Source organism: Diabrotica undecimpunctata, chromosome 2 (genome assembly GCF_040954645.1).
Source record: "Diabrotica undecimpunctata isolate CICGRU chromosome 2, icDiaUnde3, whole genome shotgun sequence".
Taxonomy (NCBI): domain Eukaryota; kingdom Metazoa; phylum Arthropoda; class Insecta; order Coleoptera; family Chrysomelidae; genus Diabrotica; species Diabrotica undecimpunctata.
Genome location: NC_092804.1, coordinates 115277532 through 115298389, shown reverse-complemented (window position 1 = coordinate 115298389; position 20858 = coordinate 115277532). Strand labels below are relative to the sequence as shown.

Here is a 20858-nt window from a genome sequence, read left to right as displayed (position 1 = left end):
TTATGTATTAATATTCTCACTAACACTCTCTTGCTGTATTGGCAACGGACACAAATGACGAACAGAGCGAATAACTGTCTTATTGTTTGTTTTTACCTCTGCCACTCTTGAAAGTTTATCTTTACCAAAATGCAAGTTAATAATACGTCCCAAAGGCCATCTACATGGTGGTTGTTGATAACTGCGAATTAACACTAAAGTTCCAATTTTCAAATGGGACGAAGATTCTTTCCATTTGTATTGCTGTTGCAGTTGCGAAACGTATTCTTTCACATAACGATTCCAAAATTGTTGATACATATGACGAATCGTTTTGTAGTTGGAGAGCCTGCCTATCGTGATTGTGCTTAAGTCAGTATCGGGAATGGTTGTAATAGGACGGCCAATCAGAAAATGGGAAGGAGTAAGTGGCGTTAGGTCAGTTGGGTCATTAGAGAGTGCAAACATAGGTCTAGAATTTAAGACTCCCTTGATCTGAATTAGCAAAGAATTAAAATCTTCGTAGATAAGTTTTTTGTCAAGTAACACCCTCTTTAAATGGTGTTTCATGCTTTTAACTGCCGCCTCCCAAAGACCGCCAAAATTAGGCGCATACGGTGGAATGAAATGCCAATTTATATTATAATCAATAGCGTAATTGTGAATATAAGTATTATTTTTTAAAAGAAATTGACCAAATTGTTTAAGTTCATTGCGAGCTCCAACGAAAGTGGATCCATTATCTGAATAAATGTCATTGGGGATACCTCGTCGAGCTATGAAACGCTTCAAGCAGGATAAGAAACAGTCTGTTGTAAGATTTGTAATGAGTTCAAGATTAACTGCTTTGTTACAGAAACATACAAAAACACAAACGTAACCTTTTATTTCTTTGGCTCCCCTACCCGATTTATTGTTTAATAAAAATGGTCCCGCAAAATCTATGCCACAGTGCTGAAATGGCAGTGATGGGGTTGTGGGAGCTTCGGGCAAACTGGCCATTGTACAACTGGCAAATGTAGGTTTAAATTTAAAACAAGTAAGACAATTTCTTACCGTTTTTCTTGCAAGGTCTCTCCCCCGAATTGGCCAATAATATTGTCGAATTGATGAAAGAAGGAGTTGAGGACCTGCATGTAATAGGACTTTGTGTTTATGTTCAAATAGCAACTTAGTGAAAGGATGGTTAGATGAAATTAATATAGGGTGTTTAGAGTTAAAGTCTAATCCAGATAATCTAAGTAGACCCCCTACTCGTAATACATAATTTTCATCTAAAAATGGAGTAAGATTTGAAACTTTATGTTTGATTGGTAATTGTTTATTGGAATTTAAAATAGATATTTCCTCTGCGATTGATTTCAATTGTGCAAGTTTTATTATGTCTGAAATATCTTTACATCGAGTTTGTAATTCTGAAAGATCATTGGAACCCGTTACTAGGTCATCAACATAGAAATCATTAAGAATTGTCTGTGAAGCTGTCGGTAATGTATTACAGTTATCAATTGCTAATTGATTTATGCATTTTATTGCTAAGTATGGCGAACTAGTACAACCATACGTAACGGTGTTTAATTGATAAATTGAAAATTCATCTGCTGGGTTGTCCCTCCATAGGATCTGTTGAAGGGGCTTGTGTGCATCATGTATAAGGATCTGCCTATACATTTTACCAACGTCAGCAGACACAACATACTTGTATAGTCGGAACCTAATTAAAATGTCAAATATGATATTTTGCACCTTTGGTCCAACATATTGTAACTCATTGAGAGACCATCCAGAACTACTTGGACTTGATCCATCGAAGACCACTCCAAGTTGAGTAGTCAGATTACTAGGCTTGTATTTGCCATGGTGGGGAAAGAAATAAGTTGTTTCAGTGACCATGTCACTTTCTACCCTGGTCATGTGACCTAAATCGATATATTCATGTATAAAATTTTTGTATAATTGGTAAAATTGAGGATGAGTTTTGAATCGGTTTTCGAGTGATATGAATCGTTTTTTTGCTATTTCTTTTGAATCTCCCAATAAATCGGTAGAATATTTGAAGGGCAACTTCACTACAAACTGACCGTTTTCATTTCTTTGAGTGTGTTTGGTAAATAGTTCCTCACACTGGACGTCATCTTTTGATAACATCATAGGTTCATTTATCTCATTAAGTTCCCAAAATTTACGTAACTGATTGTCTTCTGGTATAAAGCATTGTGAAAAATTGCATAACGACGTTGATATCGGATTCATTACAGTACCAGATATTACCCATCCAAGTTTAGTATTTTGAAGCACTGGTGCATGTTTTCCTAATTTAATATTACTATCTAATAGCAGTTCCCAGAACAAACTGGCACCTATGATCATGTCAACTTTCTGAGGAGTATTGAATGTAGGATCAGACAATTCGATATTTTGAGGAATGGAAATTGTAGAGATATCAAATTGTTGTAACGGAATAGTTGAAATGAATGGTGTTACATAACAAGATAATTGAAATTGGAAATTATTTTTGTTTGAGAAAATTGTAATTGAAGGTTTCTTTTTTAAATTAGAAACCACTTGGTTAATACCAATAATAGCTAATTCAGTATTGGTTAATGGTAACCCTAACCGTTTAACAAACTCTTCGGTAATCAAATGGGATTGAGCTCCTGAATCGAGCAGAGCTCTACATTGATGCAATTGATTGTTTTGGTCTTTAACTTTGAATGTTACTGTCGACAGAATTATATTAGATTGTGTATTTCTTTCTGTAACTAAGCATTGTTGATTTGGGACTGAAATTGCTTGACTATTGTGAGAAATTGCTTGTGAATTGTGTGACACCTGGTCACTATTATTTGGATGATTCTGAGCACCTACTGATTGAATTGTGTCTCGTGAATTGTATTGATTATTGTTGTTGTATGCATTTGACTGTGTGTTTTGACTTTGATATGAACGAGAATAATCTTGGTGTAATAAAGTGTTGTGTTTACGTTTACACTTACGACATGATCCGCTACTGCACCTTTCCTTGGAGTGACCAAAACGTAAACAATTCGGACAAAGTTTTAAAGATTTAATCTTTTCCCATCTGTCATTAATTGTTAGTCTTAAAAATTCGGGGCAAGAATATATTAAATGATCACTCTTGCAAAAATTGCACTGAATTTGATTTATTGCTAAATGAAATTGTGATCGAGATTGTAGAGGTTTCTGAAACCCAGAGTGACTTTTAACGGTCATCATTGAGGAGGAATGAGGCTCTTCTTGAGATTGTAATATGTCTTGTCTCTGTTTAAGGAATTCAAGAAATTCATTTAAATGAGGCAATTCGGCAGAAGTGTGGTATTCTTTCCACTTATTTTGAGTTACTTTGTCTAATTTATTGTACACAACATGAATAATTGTCATATCCCATAGAGACTCTTTAGTGAGCTTCATTCCTTCTAAATATGATAAATGCTTTGAAACTTCATCGATTAACCCTCTGAATTGCATGAATGTGCTTTTATTTATCGAATTTAAATTGAAAATAGATTTTAAGTGGGTGTCTACTAGAAACTTTTTTCGATCGAATTTGTTGCAAAGCATATTCCATGCAGCATGGTAGTCTTGGGAATCAGTAAAACCTTCTATTGTTCGTTTGGCATAACCTTCCAACGCAGCTTTTAAAAAGTTAAACTTTTGACCTGCACTTAATGATGAATTTGAATCGATAGTGTTTATAAAATTGGTTTTGAATTCGAGCCACTGCTCATATTCACCATTAAATGTAGGAAGCTTGATTTTCGGCAAAAGAAAATTTTGAAGTGGATCGTGATTAACTACATTTTGAGGTGTGGCATTTATTACCGGAGAAGAATTGTTTATGTATTCCTCTAAATATGAAATTGCTGTATAAAAATGATTTTCAAATGGATCACGTTCATTAAAATGAATTTCTAATTGATCGTCCGAACATTTCTCCTCGATAGATTGCTGAATAATTTCAAATTGACTTAATAATTTAAGATAATTTTTGTATCGCCTATTTACATCGCCTAATGTCGGTTTAAGTGAACCATCACTTATTTTATTTACAAAATTTGTTAATGAAGTTAATTTACGTTTAAGAGAACCTCTATTTCTTATTAATTGTGCAATATCTGAGCTCGACATTATTTATTTTTTAATTGAAATGTTCGTAAATATCTCTAAATCTGACAAGTTATAATACCATGCAAATTTAAAAAGATCAAAAAAGTCTGAAATACCAGAATCTATAAATAGCACTGCGATAAGGGTTAAGGGTAGGATTTATCTTAAGATGGTATATAAGTGGAACGGACTTACAACTTTTCAGGGATGCGCGTCTGCAATCGCTCAGCAAATTGGCCACAGGAACACCGCTTCGTGTTTGTCAACGTTCTTTTGACTCGCTGTCCCGTTCTCTGATGGGTTGAAAGGCACAGATGCACTAATAGAAACTTTTGCTTTACTTTTAACAAATTGATGATTTAAAATTGAAATTGTTACGATTTACCACCGAATCCGGCTCGAAGGACCAAAAAATTGTATGTTTAAATTGTTGAATTAAATTGACTGGTCGCTGGTTAATCGTGGTGGTAAATATTTGGTCGATAGGGTGAAGAAATAACTTATAAAATGAAATCTCTTCACACGTTCTTTATTGTCTGCTCTTATGGCAACATATGGAAACATACTACCCTTATAAAATTGTAATAACTTTGCCTAGGGCTGACAGGGTTGCCGGCTAGGCAAATTAAAACTTAGGGCTAAGAATTTACATATAGGTACATAGAATAGAAATATTTTAAAACAATAGAATAAAAATATTTTGAAACAATTTTAAACAACTGCCGCTTCCTTGGATTCTATTTTGTTACAGTTTTTCTTGGGCAAGGTCTTCTAGGGAGAATCAGCATTCCTGTTGTTATCTCGGGTCCGATGCTTAATCTTGAAATCGTATTCTTGGAGTAGTTTAATCCATCTGGCTATCTGACCCTCTGTATTTTAAAACTGCATTAACCAGTTAAGATAGAGTCTTAAGATACTGTCTGTAAAGATATTGATAGAAGTGTTCTACTGATTTTACTACTACTAGAAGATTTATTCTTGTGACGCAATAATTTCGTTCAGGTTTTGAAAGCACTTTACTAAAATATCCAAGGAGTCGTTCCTGTCCTCTTTGAATCTGAGATAGCACTCCTCCAATCCCTACATTACTTGCACCTGTATCTAAGATAAACTCTCCTTCTGTCAGTGGATACCCTAATATTGGTGCCGTTATTCAATGTTAAGGTTTTAAAGGCAGTTTGGCAGTCTCTATCCAGCAAGCATCTTTTGCTTCCTCCGTAAGTCACGTTAATGGCTTAGCGATATCTGCAAACTTTTTAATGAACCTCTGATAGTAAGATCCCAAGTTTTTCCCCAAAATTACTTTCACTTGATGTTTGTCAGTCGGTTCTGGCTATTCCTTAATGGAATTAATTTTTTCCTTATCCACGGCTACTTTTTCTTTGCTGACCCAGATAATTGACTTTACTTTGAAATAGCTGGCACTTCTTGAGGTTTAACATGAATTGGGAACCTTTAAGTTGACTAAAAACATCTTCGCAGGAGCATTACATAGTTTAAATGGCACAACTTTAAATTGCCACAACCCTTCACCTGTGGTGAAGGCTGTCTTCTCTTTATCTATCTGCCAATATCCAGACTTCAAGTCTAAAGTAGAAAAGAATTTACTTCCAGTCAATCGCTGAGGATAACTCTTTCTTAATAACATTGTTCAACAAACGGTAGTCCATACAGAACCTCATTCCTTTCTTCTGGGTCTGGACCATCGGAGAGACTGACGGGCTGGTAGAAGGTTCTATCACCCCGCCTTTCTTCATTTCCCGAACAACTCTTATGAGTTTTTTTACCGATTGGCAGTGGCTGGAATTAACTATACAACCAAGCATACGTGCTCATTGCCAATATTTAAACAAAAAATTTTTAAATCCGGTTTATTAACAAAATAAAACCAAATTAAATAAAACAAAAGTTTATTTTTGAAATTTTTAGTAGTTTATAGATTAGTAGTTACAAATGGAAAGTTTTTAATGAAAATAAAGAATATATACTCCCATTATTCATGATTAATTTTCTTTTTTTATTCATGATTATTTTTCTTTTTTCAATGAAGGAAATCTGCGACAGTACGTTTATTTGAGCTATTAATACTGAGAGATAGAAATTTTTATGTCATATGTCATTTTCATGTCGTATGTTTGGGAAAATAAATCTGTCAAAATATTCCCAAGTTGACTATAATGAGATTGGTGATGATGTTTGATGTTTTGTTAAAGATAGAGCAAATATTCCTTTTACTTGACCAAACCCATTCTGCGGTTTACCAAAAACCGGCGTAGTGGAGGATGTCCGAAAATGGGAAAAGGAACATAATCTAGCCTACTGCGAAAATATTACAGGTCACATATACAAGCAAAATAGTTATTACAATCTTCTGCTACACAAAAATACTCTTAGAGCTTCAGAAGATCGAACTAAGAGTAATCACGAGTGTTATCACTGGATATTGCTAACTCAGATATTATCTCTTTAAAATGGGCAAAGTAGACAGAGCAATATGGGTACAGATTCCCCGAAAATGAAGAGGAAACGGCCGAAAGCATTATCTGTAATTGTTCGCTATCGCTATAATTATCTGGAACAAAGTCTGACCAAGTCAAAATATCTTGCCTATACTAAGTTTCTTAGAAGGGTAGATCTGTTGGTCTGAATATAAATGTCGGGTTTACACAAAAGATATTACAAAGAGAAGTGTGAAAAGGTTTATGATGCCAATCCACTCCTCTGAAATCTACAATCCACAATCTAAGAGTTAAAATTGATCATCTTGAAATAGTATTTCAGCTCATATATTATCCGGCCCATGTGTTATACTATTTTTTAGTAGTTTGAGAGTGATTTCTGGTCCTTAATATCTAAGAACATATAGTTTTGTCTGTTGTTCTTCTTTAGAGCAATGTCTCTTTCAGGGGGAGGAAAAAATAAAAAGCCGATAGAGTATGCAAGTTTGCCTATTGTTGATAAAGCAGATCACCAACCACTGTTGATGGTTAATGTGTCTAAAATGTTGCTAAATGGTAATTGGAAATTTAAAGTTACGACTTACGAATCGAATCCGTTCTTGGACGAACGAATTGTATTGCTGATATGTTATCAAGGTTTATCTCTGGTCCAGACACAAAGATATTTGTGACCTACTATCGCAGTGGATGTAACAACGATAAGCAATAAAAAACTTATGGTATGCTAACAAAAAAAATATGGTACCGAAAAGAAAACTCAAAGAGTTGTTTTTCGCTAAAACTGGCCTACAATTAGGTGAGATGTTGTCAAGCATATAAATAAATGGATTGACTGCCAAGGGTATAAACTTATGAATCTGAAACCGGCAGGTCTGATTCAAACACCTGTTGGTACAACGCTTTGAATCCATTGCAATTGATTTAGTGGGTCCGCTACATGTGACTGAAAAAGGAAACAGATGAATTTTTGTAGTGGAAGATACTTCCACAAAATGGATAGAACTATTTCCGTTAAAGCAAGCAATTGCGGAGGAGTGCACACAGATAATAAGATAATAAGCACAAAGATAGCAAAATGTTTACGATACGACACACCACGTAAAGTAATAAGTGAGAACGGACCCTAGTTAGTAAAATAATGCAGCATATGGTATTTTACTTGGCGGCACTTAATTGTAAGTTTGCTTAAAGTATTTTTTATTTTATTATGCTTTTCAGTAATTATACAGTTCTACAGTTCACACTGAAGTGCATTTTTTTTATTCAACCTATTTATTATATTTTCAGTGCATTTAAAAAATCAAACACGAAAATAGGGATATTTCAAAACTTCATAAAACTTCGAAATATGCATGCTCGAAAAAAAAAATGAATCCTAAAAACATTAACTATTTTAATTTCAGACTGAATTCAATAAAAAGAATTAAAGCTTACTGTTAGAAAAAAAAAACAATAAATACTGCACTAGTTTGACTCTGTGTTGTTATGAGAACGCACTACAGACAATTAAATGTTCTCAGTAATGTTGGATTTCTTAGTTTCGTTTGTAGATTGCCGTCACCCAGTTAGTGAGTCAGGTTCATGAAATTTTGTAAGACTTTTACAAAGAAATAATCTATCCTTATTGTGTTCACCTATGACCCAAAACTCACTATATCTGTTACATATTTTGGTTTATTTTTATTCTGATATACTACATGTGTTCCATATTTTCTTTAAGGAGTTATGTTGTGATTTTGTTATTTCTTTCTGTATATCTCATTCGCATCCATCTTTTTACCATGATTGATCTTATATACATGAATCTATATACTTCTTCTATTTCTTTATTTTTATTTTAGTTTCCTGGCTCCTATTTCATTTCGTTTCCTCAATATTTATTTTAAGGCCCATTATATCGGAATATTGCGTAAGTTTGACAATTTACTGCCTGTTATATCATCTGTTATTTTTTCCCCGATACAGTCTATAAAGATTGGGAACAGGGTCGGAGAAAGGATGTATCTTTGTTTAATGCCGCTGTATAAATATTTCTTTGGTTGTTTAATATTCTTCTTTGGCAATTCATACTGCCTCAGAGTTTTTCACATTTGTTCTTTGTTTATACAGTGAAAGTCCTTTTCGAAATCAATTAACATTACAATTTTGTGCTTTTGCCATTCGCTTGCTTGTTTCATTATCACGCTTAGTGTACAAATGTGATCGATAGTGGCTAGTTTTGCATGAAAGACTACTTGGTTACTGCTTTAGTTTTTGTCTAGGTGCGGCGGCTTCAATCTGTTCTATAATGATATTTAATATTATTTTAGAAGAGGCACTCAGAAGTGTTATGCTTGTAAATTCTCACGTTTTCTTAAATCTCCTTTTTTGGAATTGTGACTATTACACCAACTTTCCGTTCTTTTTGGTTATTTTTCATCAGGCCGTATCTTTTTAAATAGTTGTCTTAGCATACTTGGATTTCTTATTTTAAAGTTCATCTGTACTTAAATTTTATCCGTTTAATTTTCTTCTTCTGTACCTAGCATTAATTTGTTTGATATATATTTTTTCGAAGGATTATTTTCATCTTTGTAATAATCCGTGTTCTGATTTAATTATGTTCGCTTGTTTATTTTATTTTTTAGAAAACTTTAAGAACATATACTGCTTAATACAAAGTACCAAGGGTTTCAGATTATTATGCTGGGTAAAATCGATGGTAAAAGGAGTCGAAGTCATCGCAGAAATTCTTAAATAAATAATTCACGCTAATGGTATGGAACCAGCACAAAAATGCATTTTAGAAGTGTGATATAAAAAGTGGAAGTACTGCTGATGGCTGCCAAGGTTAATAGAACACAGCAGATAAAGAAGATATTTCTACACAACTATATAAAGGCAGTGAAAGGCAAGCCCAATGGTGAGATCTAAAAATCGAAAGTCTAGTTACGGGCATATGTAGTAGTATAACCATATAGTGGTGGTTCTATACCAGTTTGTCAAATTATGTATTAAAAGTTTATCCATTTTAATTTGGTAACGTCTCCCTTTCCCCAGTAAACAGTAGTGATCGGCAGTTCCGAGCTTTTAACTAAATATATCTAAAGCTGAACGCGTACTATGAGTTTTTCTGTTACACTCAAGAACAACTACTAACATGTTCCTTTGCTTGCTTTCTATTAGCTACTTGGTCTTCTTGATTCTCAAGGCTTACGATTCTGTAGAATTTGAAACAGTAACTAAAACAAAGCCGAATAGATTACAGGTATACGTCACTAAATAGAAACATTTGTGAGAACGCTATATCAAATATACGGTTATTCGTATAAAACACAGTTACAAATATCTAAGACACGAGATCAAAATAGGCAGACACAATCAAACACATGAAATAGAAAAACGAATAGGCCTGACACGGCCAGAATTTGGTAAATTTGTCATATTCTAAGAAGTTAAATTCACATGTGTCTCAAGCGAAAGTTATAATCAATGAGTTTTAAAGTACAAACTTATGGAGCAGAGACACAAACACTCACGCAAAGATCAGCAAATAAACTCAATGAGTTACACAACGAGCCATGGAACGTGCAATTATGGGCGTGAGCCTTCGATACCACATAAAAAACAAACAAATCATGTAAATATCAGGCGTTGAAGACGTCATCGAAAGCATCACCAGGCTAAAGTAGGAATGGGTTGGACATTTAGCGAGAATACAAGTTGGACGGTGGACAAGATGAATCATGGAATGGAGGCCCAGAAACTGTAAAAGAAGCCGAGGATGACCATCACCTAGTTGGACCGTTGATGGGAAGAGTAGCGCGAAACCATAAACGGCCCAGTGTAGGGAACATTGAAAGAGACTGAGGGAGCTCTATGTCCATTAGTGGACGCGATTGGCTGAATGATGATTTAAAGATGTGGGAAACCACAGAATATATAGAACACGCGAACGCATCTACAGACATGTTATGGTATATCTATACCAACTCCTGTATGTCAAACAAAGCTTCATGTGTACTCATTCCATTTCTGCAACCAGATTTTATATTGTCCATATTCTCTTTGCCTCCATTCCTGCAGGATCGGCTTTGCTAATTAGATATCTTCATAAGTTTCTATCTTTGGTCACATCAATATCTATCCGTTTCACCGATATACCCTGCCTAAACGTCCCCCACCAAAATCTACTTTGAAGTTCCTTTTCTGCTTCTTCCAGGAATTGCGGTTACTTCTAATTTATCCATTATCAATTTTATCACCCCACTAATCATCTAAGCATTCTCATTTCCGCCAAACGCATTAGTTGTCTCTTTATTTTTAATTGACCTTTCTTTCCTTACGAGGTACGGAACATTTAGTAGCTGGTTTTATGTAAGTTTGATAGAATTTGCCTTACAGTTTTATTGGAATCTTTTTGTCATATAACACACCACGCACCTCCTTACATTCCATCCATCCAGCCCTAACTCTATTGCATACATCTCCATGTTTCCCCATTACTCTGTAATACCAATCGTAGGTAAATAAAACTATTATTTTTCACTCATGAAATAAAACTATCATTTCATCATCTTATTTATAGTAGTAACTCTTATCTTTAAATGAACATTCCAGATACTGTGTTTTTGGCCTACTAAGTTTAAACCTTTTTCGCTACACGCTGGTCTCCACTCTTAAAGTTTTTGTTTTATAGACATACTTTCAGTATTTCCTATTAACACTAAATCATCAGTATATATGCTGCGCCAGAGAATGTTACCCATCCGATTCAGATCGATTCCAATCAATTTTATTTGATTCGATTTCAATCGATTTTACTAGAATCGATTCAATTTCAATCGATTTTCATTTTATTTTAAAGTTTATTTTATTAACAAACACGCATGGGACTGCGTTTACTACTCCACGTAGTGGGTGGTCGCGCGATATATCGTTACAGTCACTACTGTCAGTTTTATTTTTTTCACATCTGTGTGCGATCCACTGAAATGAACCGCTCCGTTCGTAGCCCGCGATAAGAAAGCTATGCTTCCAAAAAAGAAATAAACAAGTTATACTAATACATTTTAATTTAATAATGTTCAAAAGCGAACCAGTACATGATGTTAATTGGTTATTATGTAAAAATATATTCGTGTTTGCGTTGAGAGCGATTTTAAAACACATTCAGATCATACCGTTAGCATTAAATAAAAACAACAACAATTACACATCTTTCAAACAAAAACCAAATGTATAATTTATATAAATATATATGAATAGCAAAAAAATCAAAAACGTTCATAACAATAAATAAAAATTGTGCTAAATTATAAATTACACTTCAATAATTTACCTTCATACGTTTCATATAAATAAAATCCTGATTTCCCATCCATTACAATATTCGTGTCCCTAATAATCTAATTATTAGTTACTAAAAGTTTTGCTGTTAGAGAGAATATTGAATGTAAAATCGTATACCAAACTCGTAAATCGATTTATTTAGACTTTGGATTCATTTAAGTTTAACATGTTGTGTTTTTTTTGAGGGGTATAATGGCATTAAAACACCACGCTTGCCGGACGGGTTGGTGAGTGTTCGCAGTATCACAGTAATACAATAGTGGAGGCCATGGTTGGGAAAGAGAAGCAGAGGAAGACCACAAATGAGATGGGCTGATGACATTAAGAAGATCGGAGGACACAACTGGAAGCAAGTGGGGCAAAATAGAAGACACTGGATTGATTTGGGGGAGGCCTATGTCCAAAGTTGGATTACTTAAGGCTGAAGAAGAATAAGATTCATTTAAAAAACTGAGGCTATAAAAAGCTTTATTAAAAATAATAAAAAACTCGCTTTTGTAAACAAGCCCGAATAGACGTACCTTTCGATCCAATCGCAGGAAAAACGTTACCACCTAGTTTTAGTGGTTTAAGCTTTTTCAAGATAATCGAGAGGATGTTAGAAGATGATTAAATGCCATCGATGTCAAAAGTATAATATATATATATATATATAGATAAAAAAAAGTTAATGGTAATCTGATCGTCGGTCAGGTGTTCGTGAAATTGCTGAAAATGTAGGAATCGACAAGGAATGCGTAAAAAAAATTTCTCATAACGTTTTTTTTTACTTTGAATACCATCGAGAATGATCCAAACTTATTGAAAACGATAACATGTGCAGAATCGTGACTTTTTACTTAGGATTCTAACACTAAGCGCCAATAGATGCACTGAAACTTGTCAGAGAGCTAAATATACATGAAGTAGCAAATAATTCAAAGCAATTCGAAACAAAAAGGAAAAAACTTCTGGAATTGCAAGAAAAAAGTCATGGATCCCTAGAACCAATACAATACACAGACTCGTATTATTTTTCAAGAGATGCCTAGCCAATTACAGCAGTCGATTGTTAGACCTACGCTTTATTCTCCAGATATTACGACGTCAGATTCCTAGTTTTCCCTAAGATGAAATCAGCATTAAAATTAAATTAATTCAATGAAACATATAAATCTGTTGAAGCAGCAAGAAAAAAGCGGTAGCTGTCCTAGCGAAATGGACAGAAAAAGGTATCCTGTGCTGTTTCAAGCAATGGAAGGGGTAAGAGAAGGAGGAATATATTGAAGGTGATATTAACTAATGACGTACACGAAATAAAAAAATATAGCGTCACTAGCGTTATTTAATAGCCACAACTCGTTTTTTGAATCATATTTACATCTGATCTTGTAGTATCATGAGAAAAAGTGACTCATTGAAAAATTACAAGAATTCAGAGGCACTTAATAAAGGCTTCAAGGTTCAATTTTATGAATTTTTTGGTTCATAAAATCAAATATCCAAATCGAAGATAAATCAGGATTAAATCAGTAGTTGTTTTATTTTTTCAATAGATATAGATAATAATAAATGACAAGGATAGAAATAAACATAAAAGAAAAGTTATAAAATTCATAAAAAAATTTTTCTTCAGAATCGGAGAAATTTTTTCGACAATTTTGGTCATTTTACCTAAAAATTCGTTAGAACTCGGGAAACTGTATTTTACTCAGATAGTAGTCTAGCTTCCTTACTTCTATACTATATTAACCTTTCGTCGGGCACGGCTGTTCAAATTGATACAACACAAATGTTTTGTGCCAGTATATGTGTCTCTTTTGATATACCGCACCCATTAGTGTAACAAAATTAATTTTGTAATTTTGTGACATTTATTAGTTTGGTAAGTACTATTTCTTTATACTACTACTACCTTTTCTTTTTTATTCAAAATTACATAATTATACTTACACTTACTTCATAAACGTCAAACTGATTCACTCCGCCTGGTTGATTTTTTTTTGTAAGTTAACACATTTATATTTTTTTTAGATCGGAAATACGCTTATCATGGTAAGTTGTAGTAAAAAATATAACTTGGAGGATCCTTAAGATGTTGAAGATCATCATTTTGATGATTAAAATGATACAGATGCAGAATATGAAATCGAACCTCGTGATGGCGATTCAGATACCGAGCAAGAAGCTAGTGACAATGATGATTACGATGGATCTAACGCAGATGATAACAACTTTATTTTGGAAGAGAGAAAAGTAAAGAAAAGAAGCTGTTAGAAAAAACAAAATAAAATAAAAAACAGACCAATATATTGAAAGTGTTAATCGCTCTTCAAACGTGATAGAGATGCCAAGCCTAGAGACATTGTTGAACTGAAAGTATTTATATGTCTCTTATACTTTGCTGGTGTTCACAGAAGTAACAGACAGACTGTGGAAGACCTGTGGGGATCCGACGGGATGGTATTGAAAAATTCCAACTGGCCATGAACATTAAAGATTTAAGTTCATTTAATGATCGCAGTAATAGAAATAAAAGAAAAAAAAACCAACAAAATTGCAGCAATTCGTGACATTTTTAAAATGTTAGTAAACAATTCACAGAAATCTTATAGTTTAGATAATTGGTTCACCAGTATATCATTGATAGATTGGTTGAATTCCTTCCAAATAAGACAATAGCTAATAATAGTAGCGTGTTTGCCTTCAAAAATGGGTGCACTTTGGTTTCTTACGTTGCCAGAAAAGGAAAATGTGTAATTTCGGCTTTAAGTCTACATGAAGATTCCTCTATTGATCTTGAAATAGAAGATAAAAGAATCCATCTATTATCACCTTTTACAATCGCCCCAAAGGTGGAGTTTACACAACAGATAAATTGTGTGCTTCATACAACGTAGCTAGAAATTTTCGTCGTTGACCCATGGTGGTATTTTTCGCTATGATCAATATGAGTGGAATCAATGCTAAGGTAATATATTTTGGCAATGATCAAAATCTTATTCGAAGAAAATAAGAATTTGCCCCATGAACATGTCGGAAAACGCAAGAGATGTCATACATGCATTGGACAAAGACGTTTGACTAAGTATAACCGCAAAAAATGTAAGAAACCCATTTGTCTGATTCACATAAACAGCTTTCGCAACATTTGAAGTCAGATATTTACAGAAATACCACAAGATGACATAAATGACGGAATATAATATAGAACTTTATGTTTTTTTACGAGTACTACGTCAGATTTTAGAAAAAGTAAGTTAGTTACCTTTTGCGTTAATGATTTGTATTCGAATGTATTTTTAAGTTTTTATGGACTTACGTACATGGATGACATGTATTAAACGCATAGTATTAAAATAAGTTAATATTAAATATGAGGCGTAAACAGCCGCGTAATCAATTTGATACACCGCGCCCGACGGAAGGTTAAATATCTGACTATCTGACAAGAAATAGCAACCATACAACATGATACGAACTTTTTTCATAGTTGGTGTTTTTTGTTTTTGTTAAATACTGTAATAAGAAGTACGCGTATTTTTTGTATTGAAGTTTTTAAAGTCTCCGCAACTGATTGAGCCAAAGCAATTTCATTTAAAATTGAAGCTTTTTAAGTTAAACTAAATCTCATACCCAAATAATATTTACATTATGTCGCTATTACTAAGCTCAATCAATATTTTCCCCAACAACAAATTTACATATGAAAAGACTAATTATATTACAAACATTAACAATTATTAGGTAAGGCAATAATTTGTTAACAGCAAGCATGCAGAGAACAAACTATAAAGAATTTAGCAACACTTTGATAAAAGGGATTAAAGTATAACGAGTTAAACTATCTTCAAGATTCTTTGGTTTTAAAGTTTATTCCGTAGTGAAGTTATCTTTCAGAAAGTTTATTCAAAGAATTTTTAGCTGTGAGAAGTTTAATTATTGTTACCATAACGTTTATACAATAATCTATATAATTAAATGTATATTATAATATGTGTATATAATATTATTAGACTAGAATGAAGACGACAGTGTAATTTACTGTTAAATGTTAATCTCCGTTATTAGTAAAAAGCGAAAATAATCTTAAGACACTAAAAAAAAAACAAGTCCTCAGATAATTACGAAGATCATCAAATTTCAGGATGTTATGGCAACGTCGCAACAGGGCGTATTGAGGTTGGTCGCCTTGTTTAACCTGACAGACAAAACTCTTACAGTTTTTTCCAATTCCGATGCTTAATTAGATTCGTCTTGGCGAAGGTGCAATCGTATTTGAATAATGAATTTAAATGAAAAGCAATGTGTTTGTATAAAGTTTTGTTTTTGTGTTACAACTTCTAATAAATATTGCAAGACTTCAAAATTTTCAGTAACTTTTAAAATGTTGATAAACAGCTTTTTGAAACGCATTAACACCGGAGACGAGACTTGTATTTACGGCTACGATGTGAAAATGAGGGAAGTCTCTAGAGATTCCTCCAATAGTTTCTTCACTTCTAATCGTATCAATGTTATCTTCAAACGCTGAAAAATTTGCGAAACCAGAGCTGTGGCGAAGTGGGGAGTGAGTATTATACTAGGACAATGCATCAGTCGAGTCTGCGCTGGTATTTCGAGATTTCTGCATAAAAACATGAATATCATCTCTCAGTTCCCCTATTCACGTAACCTAGCCTTATCGAACTTATAAGATGATAAGATCTTCGAAAATGAATAGGTTTGACTAGATTAAAAACACTAAAGCAAAATCTCTAGAGATTGACATTTTTGATTCCCCCTGGTATTTACTTTGAATTTTGAGTATGAACTGGAATCTAGACTTATATTAAATTTTAGTCTATTTTAAACACGGTGTCATCTAAATCAAGTCTTTAAACAGAATGCGGAAAGAATATGAAATCCTTAAACAGTGAAATAAAATAACTAAAATGCGATAAAATTTCTAAAATAAATTTCATGGCTGCGGAACTTATGAATTTGGTTTTATACTATTTAATTAATACAGTAAAAATAGCCTTAATCAGTATTCGGAACGACCGAAGGAAAAAAAGAAGATAACCTTACAAGAAAATTATTTTGAAAATAATTTTAAAAAGTGATGTTCTGGAGACATTTGTAGTGTTTTCCTTTTTTGAATATAAATATGACGAATTTTAAAATTATTTATATATTTGAAGGCGACAATATTTAATATTGTTTATTTCTATTAATTAAAATATTATTTGAAACTCCTGCGGATAATTTTTTTAGATATTTATCATATCTATTAAATCCAAAACGTAATAATTTCTTAATGGTAATACCTAACATTTTCGGAACTATTTTAGTTTTTGGCACAGTATGATTAATAAAAATAATAATGGTAACAAGGGCAAATCGTTTGAGGAATGTTGCTAAATCCCAAAAAGGCATATTTTTTATCTTTTGCCGATACAATAAACTACGTTCTTAAATAGAGTAGTCGATCACAGTAAACTAACACCAGATATAAATCTTAATACAAAAATTACCATTAGTTAAAAATATGTTATCTTTTAACTATACAATACAGTACTTTATACCATTTTCTATAAATCCGACGCAAATGCGTTGGTTACCGAACGATAAGCTTGATGATTGACTTGCTATAACTATTTTGCTTGCTATAAAGGTCATTTGTACTAAAATATACAAAATATTTGAAAACTTAACTCACTTTACGTTTCGGAACAAAAAAAAAGTAAGTAATATTTTATTAAAGATATTTAACATTTAAGGTTATTTATTTACTGTTATTAAAATTGGAGAAAAACAAATTGTTTCTTATTCGCCCGTCAACATAGCTTACTAATAAACCCAAACTTTTCTTCTTTTTTTTCCTTCGAGATGAATTGGCGAGACATGATTATATGCCCTTTCGAAATGGTTAAAGTTAATCTGTTAATAGTCATCTTGTTCATAAAGATTTAATAGTCTAAATTTGTGTTTTAGGGATAGTTAAACAGAATCATATCGATTTCATAAATTAGGGCAAGAAAATAGCAACTTAAGTTCCAGCTGGAAAAATATTTACGCTATAACTTTTATACTAATAACAAAAAGATATAAACTGTTTGTCATACTAGCAGTTTTATTTAGTTTATTTTTTTCTGAGCGTAAAATGCTGCTAAAATATTTTTAACTATTGTTTAATGTAAAATTTGTTCCTTAAACTTTCAAATTCAAATTAGTACGGAATTTTAATGTTTATATTGTTGTAAATAAATCGGTATAGTGTCTGTCTCTCTACCTTAGTTTAAATCAATAAAAACTAAGGTTTATCATTGCCTACTTTTTGGTTAATTTTGCGCCTGGGCTAAAGTTGTACTCATAAGGTGGATAACTTACTGTCGGTGTTCCGAAAATGTGGAATATAAGAAAGTTAGCGTCCCGCTGGAAAGGGTCAGAGGATAGTATCCGACCAAAACAAGTTAAAAAGAAATTTGTAGAAAAAAATTCTATAAAGGAAAACACCAATACAAAGGCTACTGATTTGCCCGAAAAGAATATACATGATAACCACTTAAGCCAAAGAATATGAAGAATAACTAACAAAATCTAGATCAGAATCTTCGACAGCAGGAAAAGCAGCAGTTTCAGCACATTGATTTTCTAATACGAATATAATGACCACTATATGGAAACAACTAGAATTTACCGTATGAGGGTGCTATACCAGATGAATGATACGTTTAATTTGTTGACTGCAGAATTATTCGGATAATGGTGTGTGCATTTCGCGCGTAACAGGTTGCAGGTTACGACTTGTCTCAATGCGATGCGTGCGGGAAACGGAGCGGGCGAATTTCTTTCATTTATATGTAGATCATAGTACCACGACACGCATTATTTGTTGAATATTACAAAATGGTATCATTGAATAAAATCACTTATTTGGGAATATGAGGTTCGTAGTGATTATTATTATTAGAGGAGGGACGCTAAACTGAGTAGGGTTCCTTCAGTACTTTGTGCAAGACAGACTGGGCGGGGATGTCCTCAACCCCAACACGGCGCGTCCCGATGGCTGATAGTTTGTGTGTTTGTTACCTAACAATAAAATCTCGCGGGGTAGAGAAGGAATAAGTAAAGAAATAAGTAAAGAATAAATAAGTATAATTTTCATACTTATTAAGTAAGTGAACACACAATTTTAAGGTTGTCAACGAATGACCGACGAAAAACGTTTTTATTCATCACAACTTACCACTGACAGATTTTGAATATTCAAGTAATTATTTCCGATTAAACTTACAAAATATTTTTGAATAATTTGTGTTTTCCCATTTGGTATGTACACATAATACCCAATTGTAGCCGAATAGTCGTGGCATCACTAATTAAAATGGCTAAAAGTAGCCTGAAAAGATACAAAAATTACTCCCGATGGGTCTATTGTAAAATAATTCGAGAAAACATGATTTTGGAAATGGCTTATGAAATCAGACTGCTTAACTTATTATGGGAAGGGTGTATATGGTAGAATCAATCCACCTAGACTTATTTTAAGGAAGCAATATTTCTCATGTCACTGTGTTGGATGTTTATACCTAACAATTTGACAAATTTCTCAAAAAAAAACAGTTTAGCTTTTCTGATAAAGACCTATCTATCTAAACTAACCATAGGTTTTCTATATTTTGTTGGCAAATTTCATTGTTCGAACAACGATTAAATTTAATATTCTTATTCCAACTAGATATTAGTCATATATTTTTCAAAACTGTTTAAAATATGGGATATTCTGATAGGGATATAATCGACAAAAACTCCAATCAAGTAGATTATAGTCAAACAAAGTTGACATTAATTTAGAAAATTCGTGAATTTCGGGATAATTTTGTTGCATCTGGAAATATCGGTAGGGTAACCATTTTATTTTGGTATATACATTTTATATTACGTTAATTATTTTATTTTAACTGTTATGAATATATAAAATATATAAAATTTATACCTGGTGTGAATAAATAATTTCTATAGTATTACTACGCTTCGGTTTTACTAAGAATACACAAGCATGTGTCATTAGTGACTTGTTGACCAGTATATTCTAAAAACTTGTATATTGTCGATGTAAAATACCGATCTATGAATAATGTTATTAAGTTGGTATTAAACTTTTTGGCTGCAGAATATAATACGTTTTTTTTTTTCAAAAAAGATTATATTGTAAAAATGAGAAATCAAGACAGCATCACATTCAACAAGCACTAACGATTTCAAACAACTAAAACACCCGTTCAACATTATAATTTTCCATTTTTTATTGGCAATGAAACTTCTTCTTCGTCGCTATAATCCTCCACACTATAATAATTATTTCTCGATGCGGACGAAGAAGAAGGGGGCGAAGGAGATTCGACTCGTGCTGATTTTAGAGGGGGCATACCGTCCTCCGAAAAATCGAACTCTCCTTCGCTGGACGTTGGACTGGCTGGTGGATGCGGGGATACGGGCGGGCTTAAAGCACTTAAAATTTTTCCTTTGCTTTCATTCCAAATGTTGGTTAATCTTTCACGGCCAAAAAGGAGCAAAAAGTTTTCGATGAATTCTCTAGATTTTTCCTCCCATTTAGCTATTATGTCACCCTTCCGTTCACCTAAAAGAAAAAAATGGTAATGAGAATGGTTACTACATATATATATATATATATATATATATATATATATATATATATATATATATATATATATATATATATATACTGAGAGGCATAAATTGCATAAATTATAATACTATATCACTGTCACTTATCTACATCTCAACCATGAACACTAGTTTTTTGTATTTTTTTTTATTTATATAAGAAATAAATAAATTAAATTTAAACTTCGTTTATGGTAAAAACGGTAATGGTATTTAAAACGATCGTTTTCGTTCATGGTCACAAAGTAGGTGGCACCTTTGTACGTTAACCACTGCAGTGGTAAAGTTTTAAGAGACATTTGTTGGACT

The 20858-nt window shown here is 32.8% G+C and overlaps 2 protein-coding genes across 4 annotated transcripts in view; both read right to left on the bottom strand.

Annotated features, from left to right (window-relative positions):
• Nucleotides 1–4128, bottom strand: LOC140433876 (uncharacterized). The gene has a single exon (XM_072521850.1). It carries the CDS (start codon nt 4126–4128, stop codon nt 1–3), a length of 4128 nt encoding a protein of 1375 aa, XP_072377951.1.
• A 7474-nt stretch (nt 4129–11602) lies between these two features.
• The window catches only part of Pcyt2 (Phosphocholine cytidylyltransferase 2), a 98221-nt gene continuing 88965 nt past the window's right edge, over nt 11603–20858 (bottom strand). For all 3 annotated transcript variants that reach the window (XM_072523315.1, XM_072523316.1, XM_072523317.1), the window contains one exon: nt 11603–20502. In XM_072523315.1, coding sequence (XP_072379416.1) covers nt 20150–20502 — 353 coding nt within the window. In that variant the 3' untranslated portion in view covers nt 11603–20149. The remainder of the gene's footprint in view (nt 20503–20858) is intronic.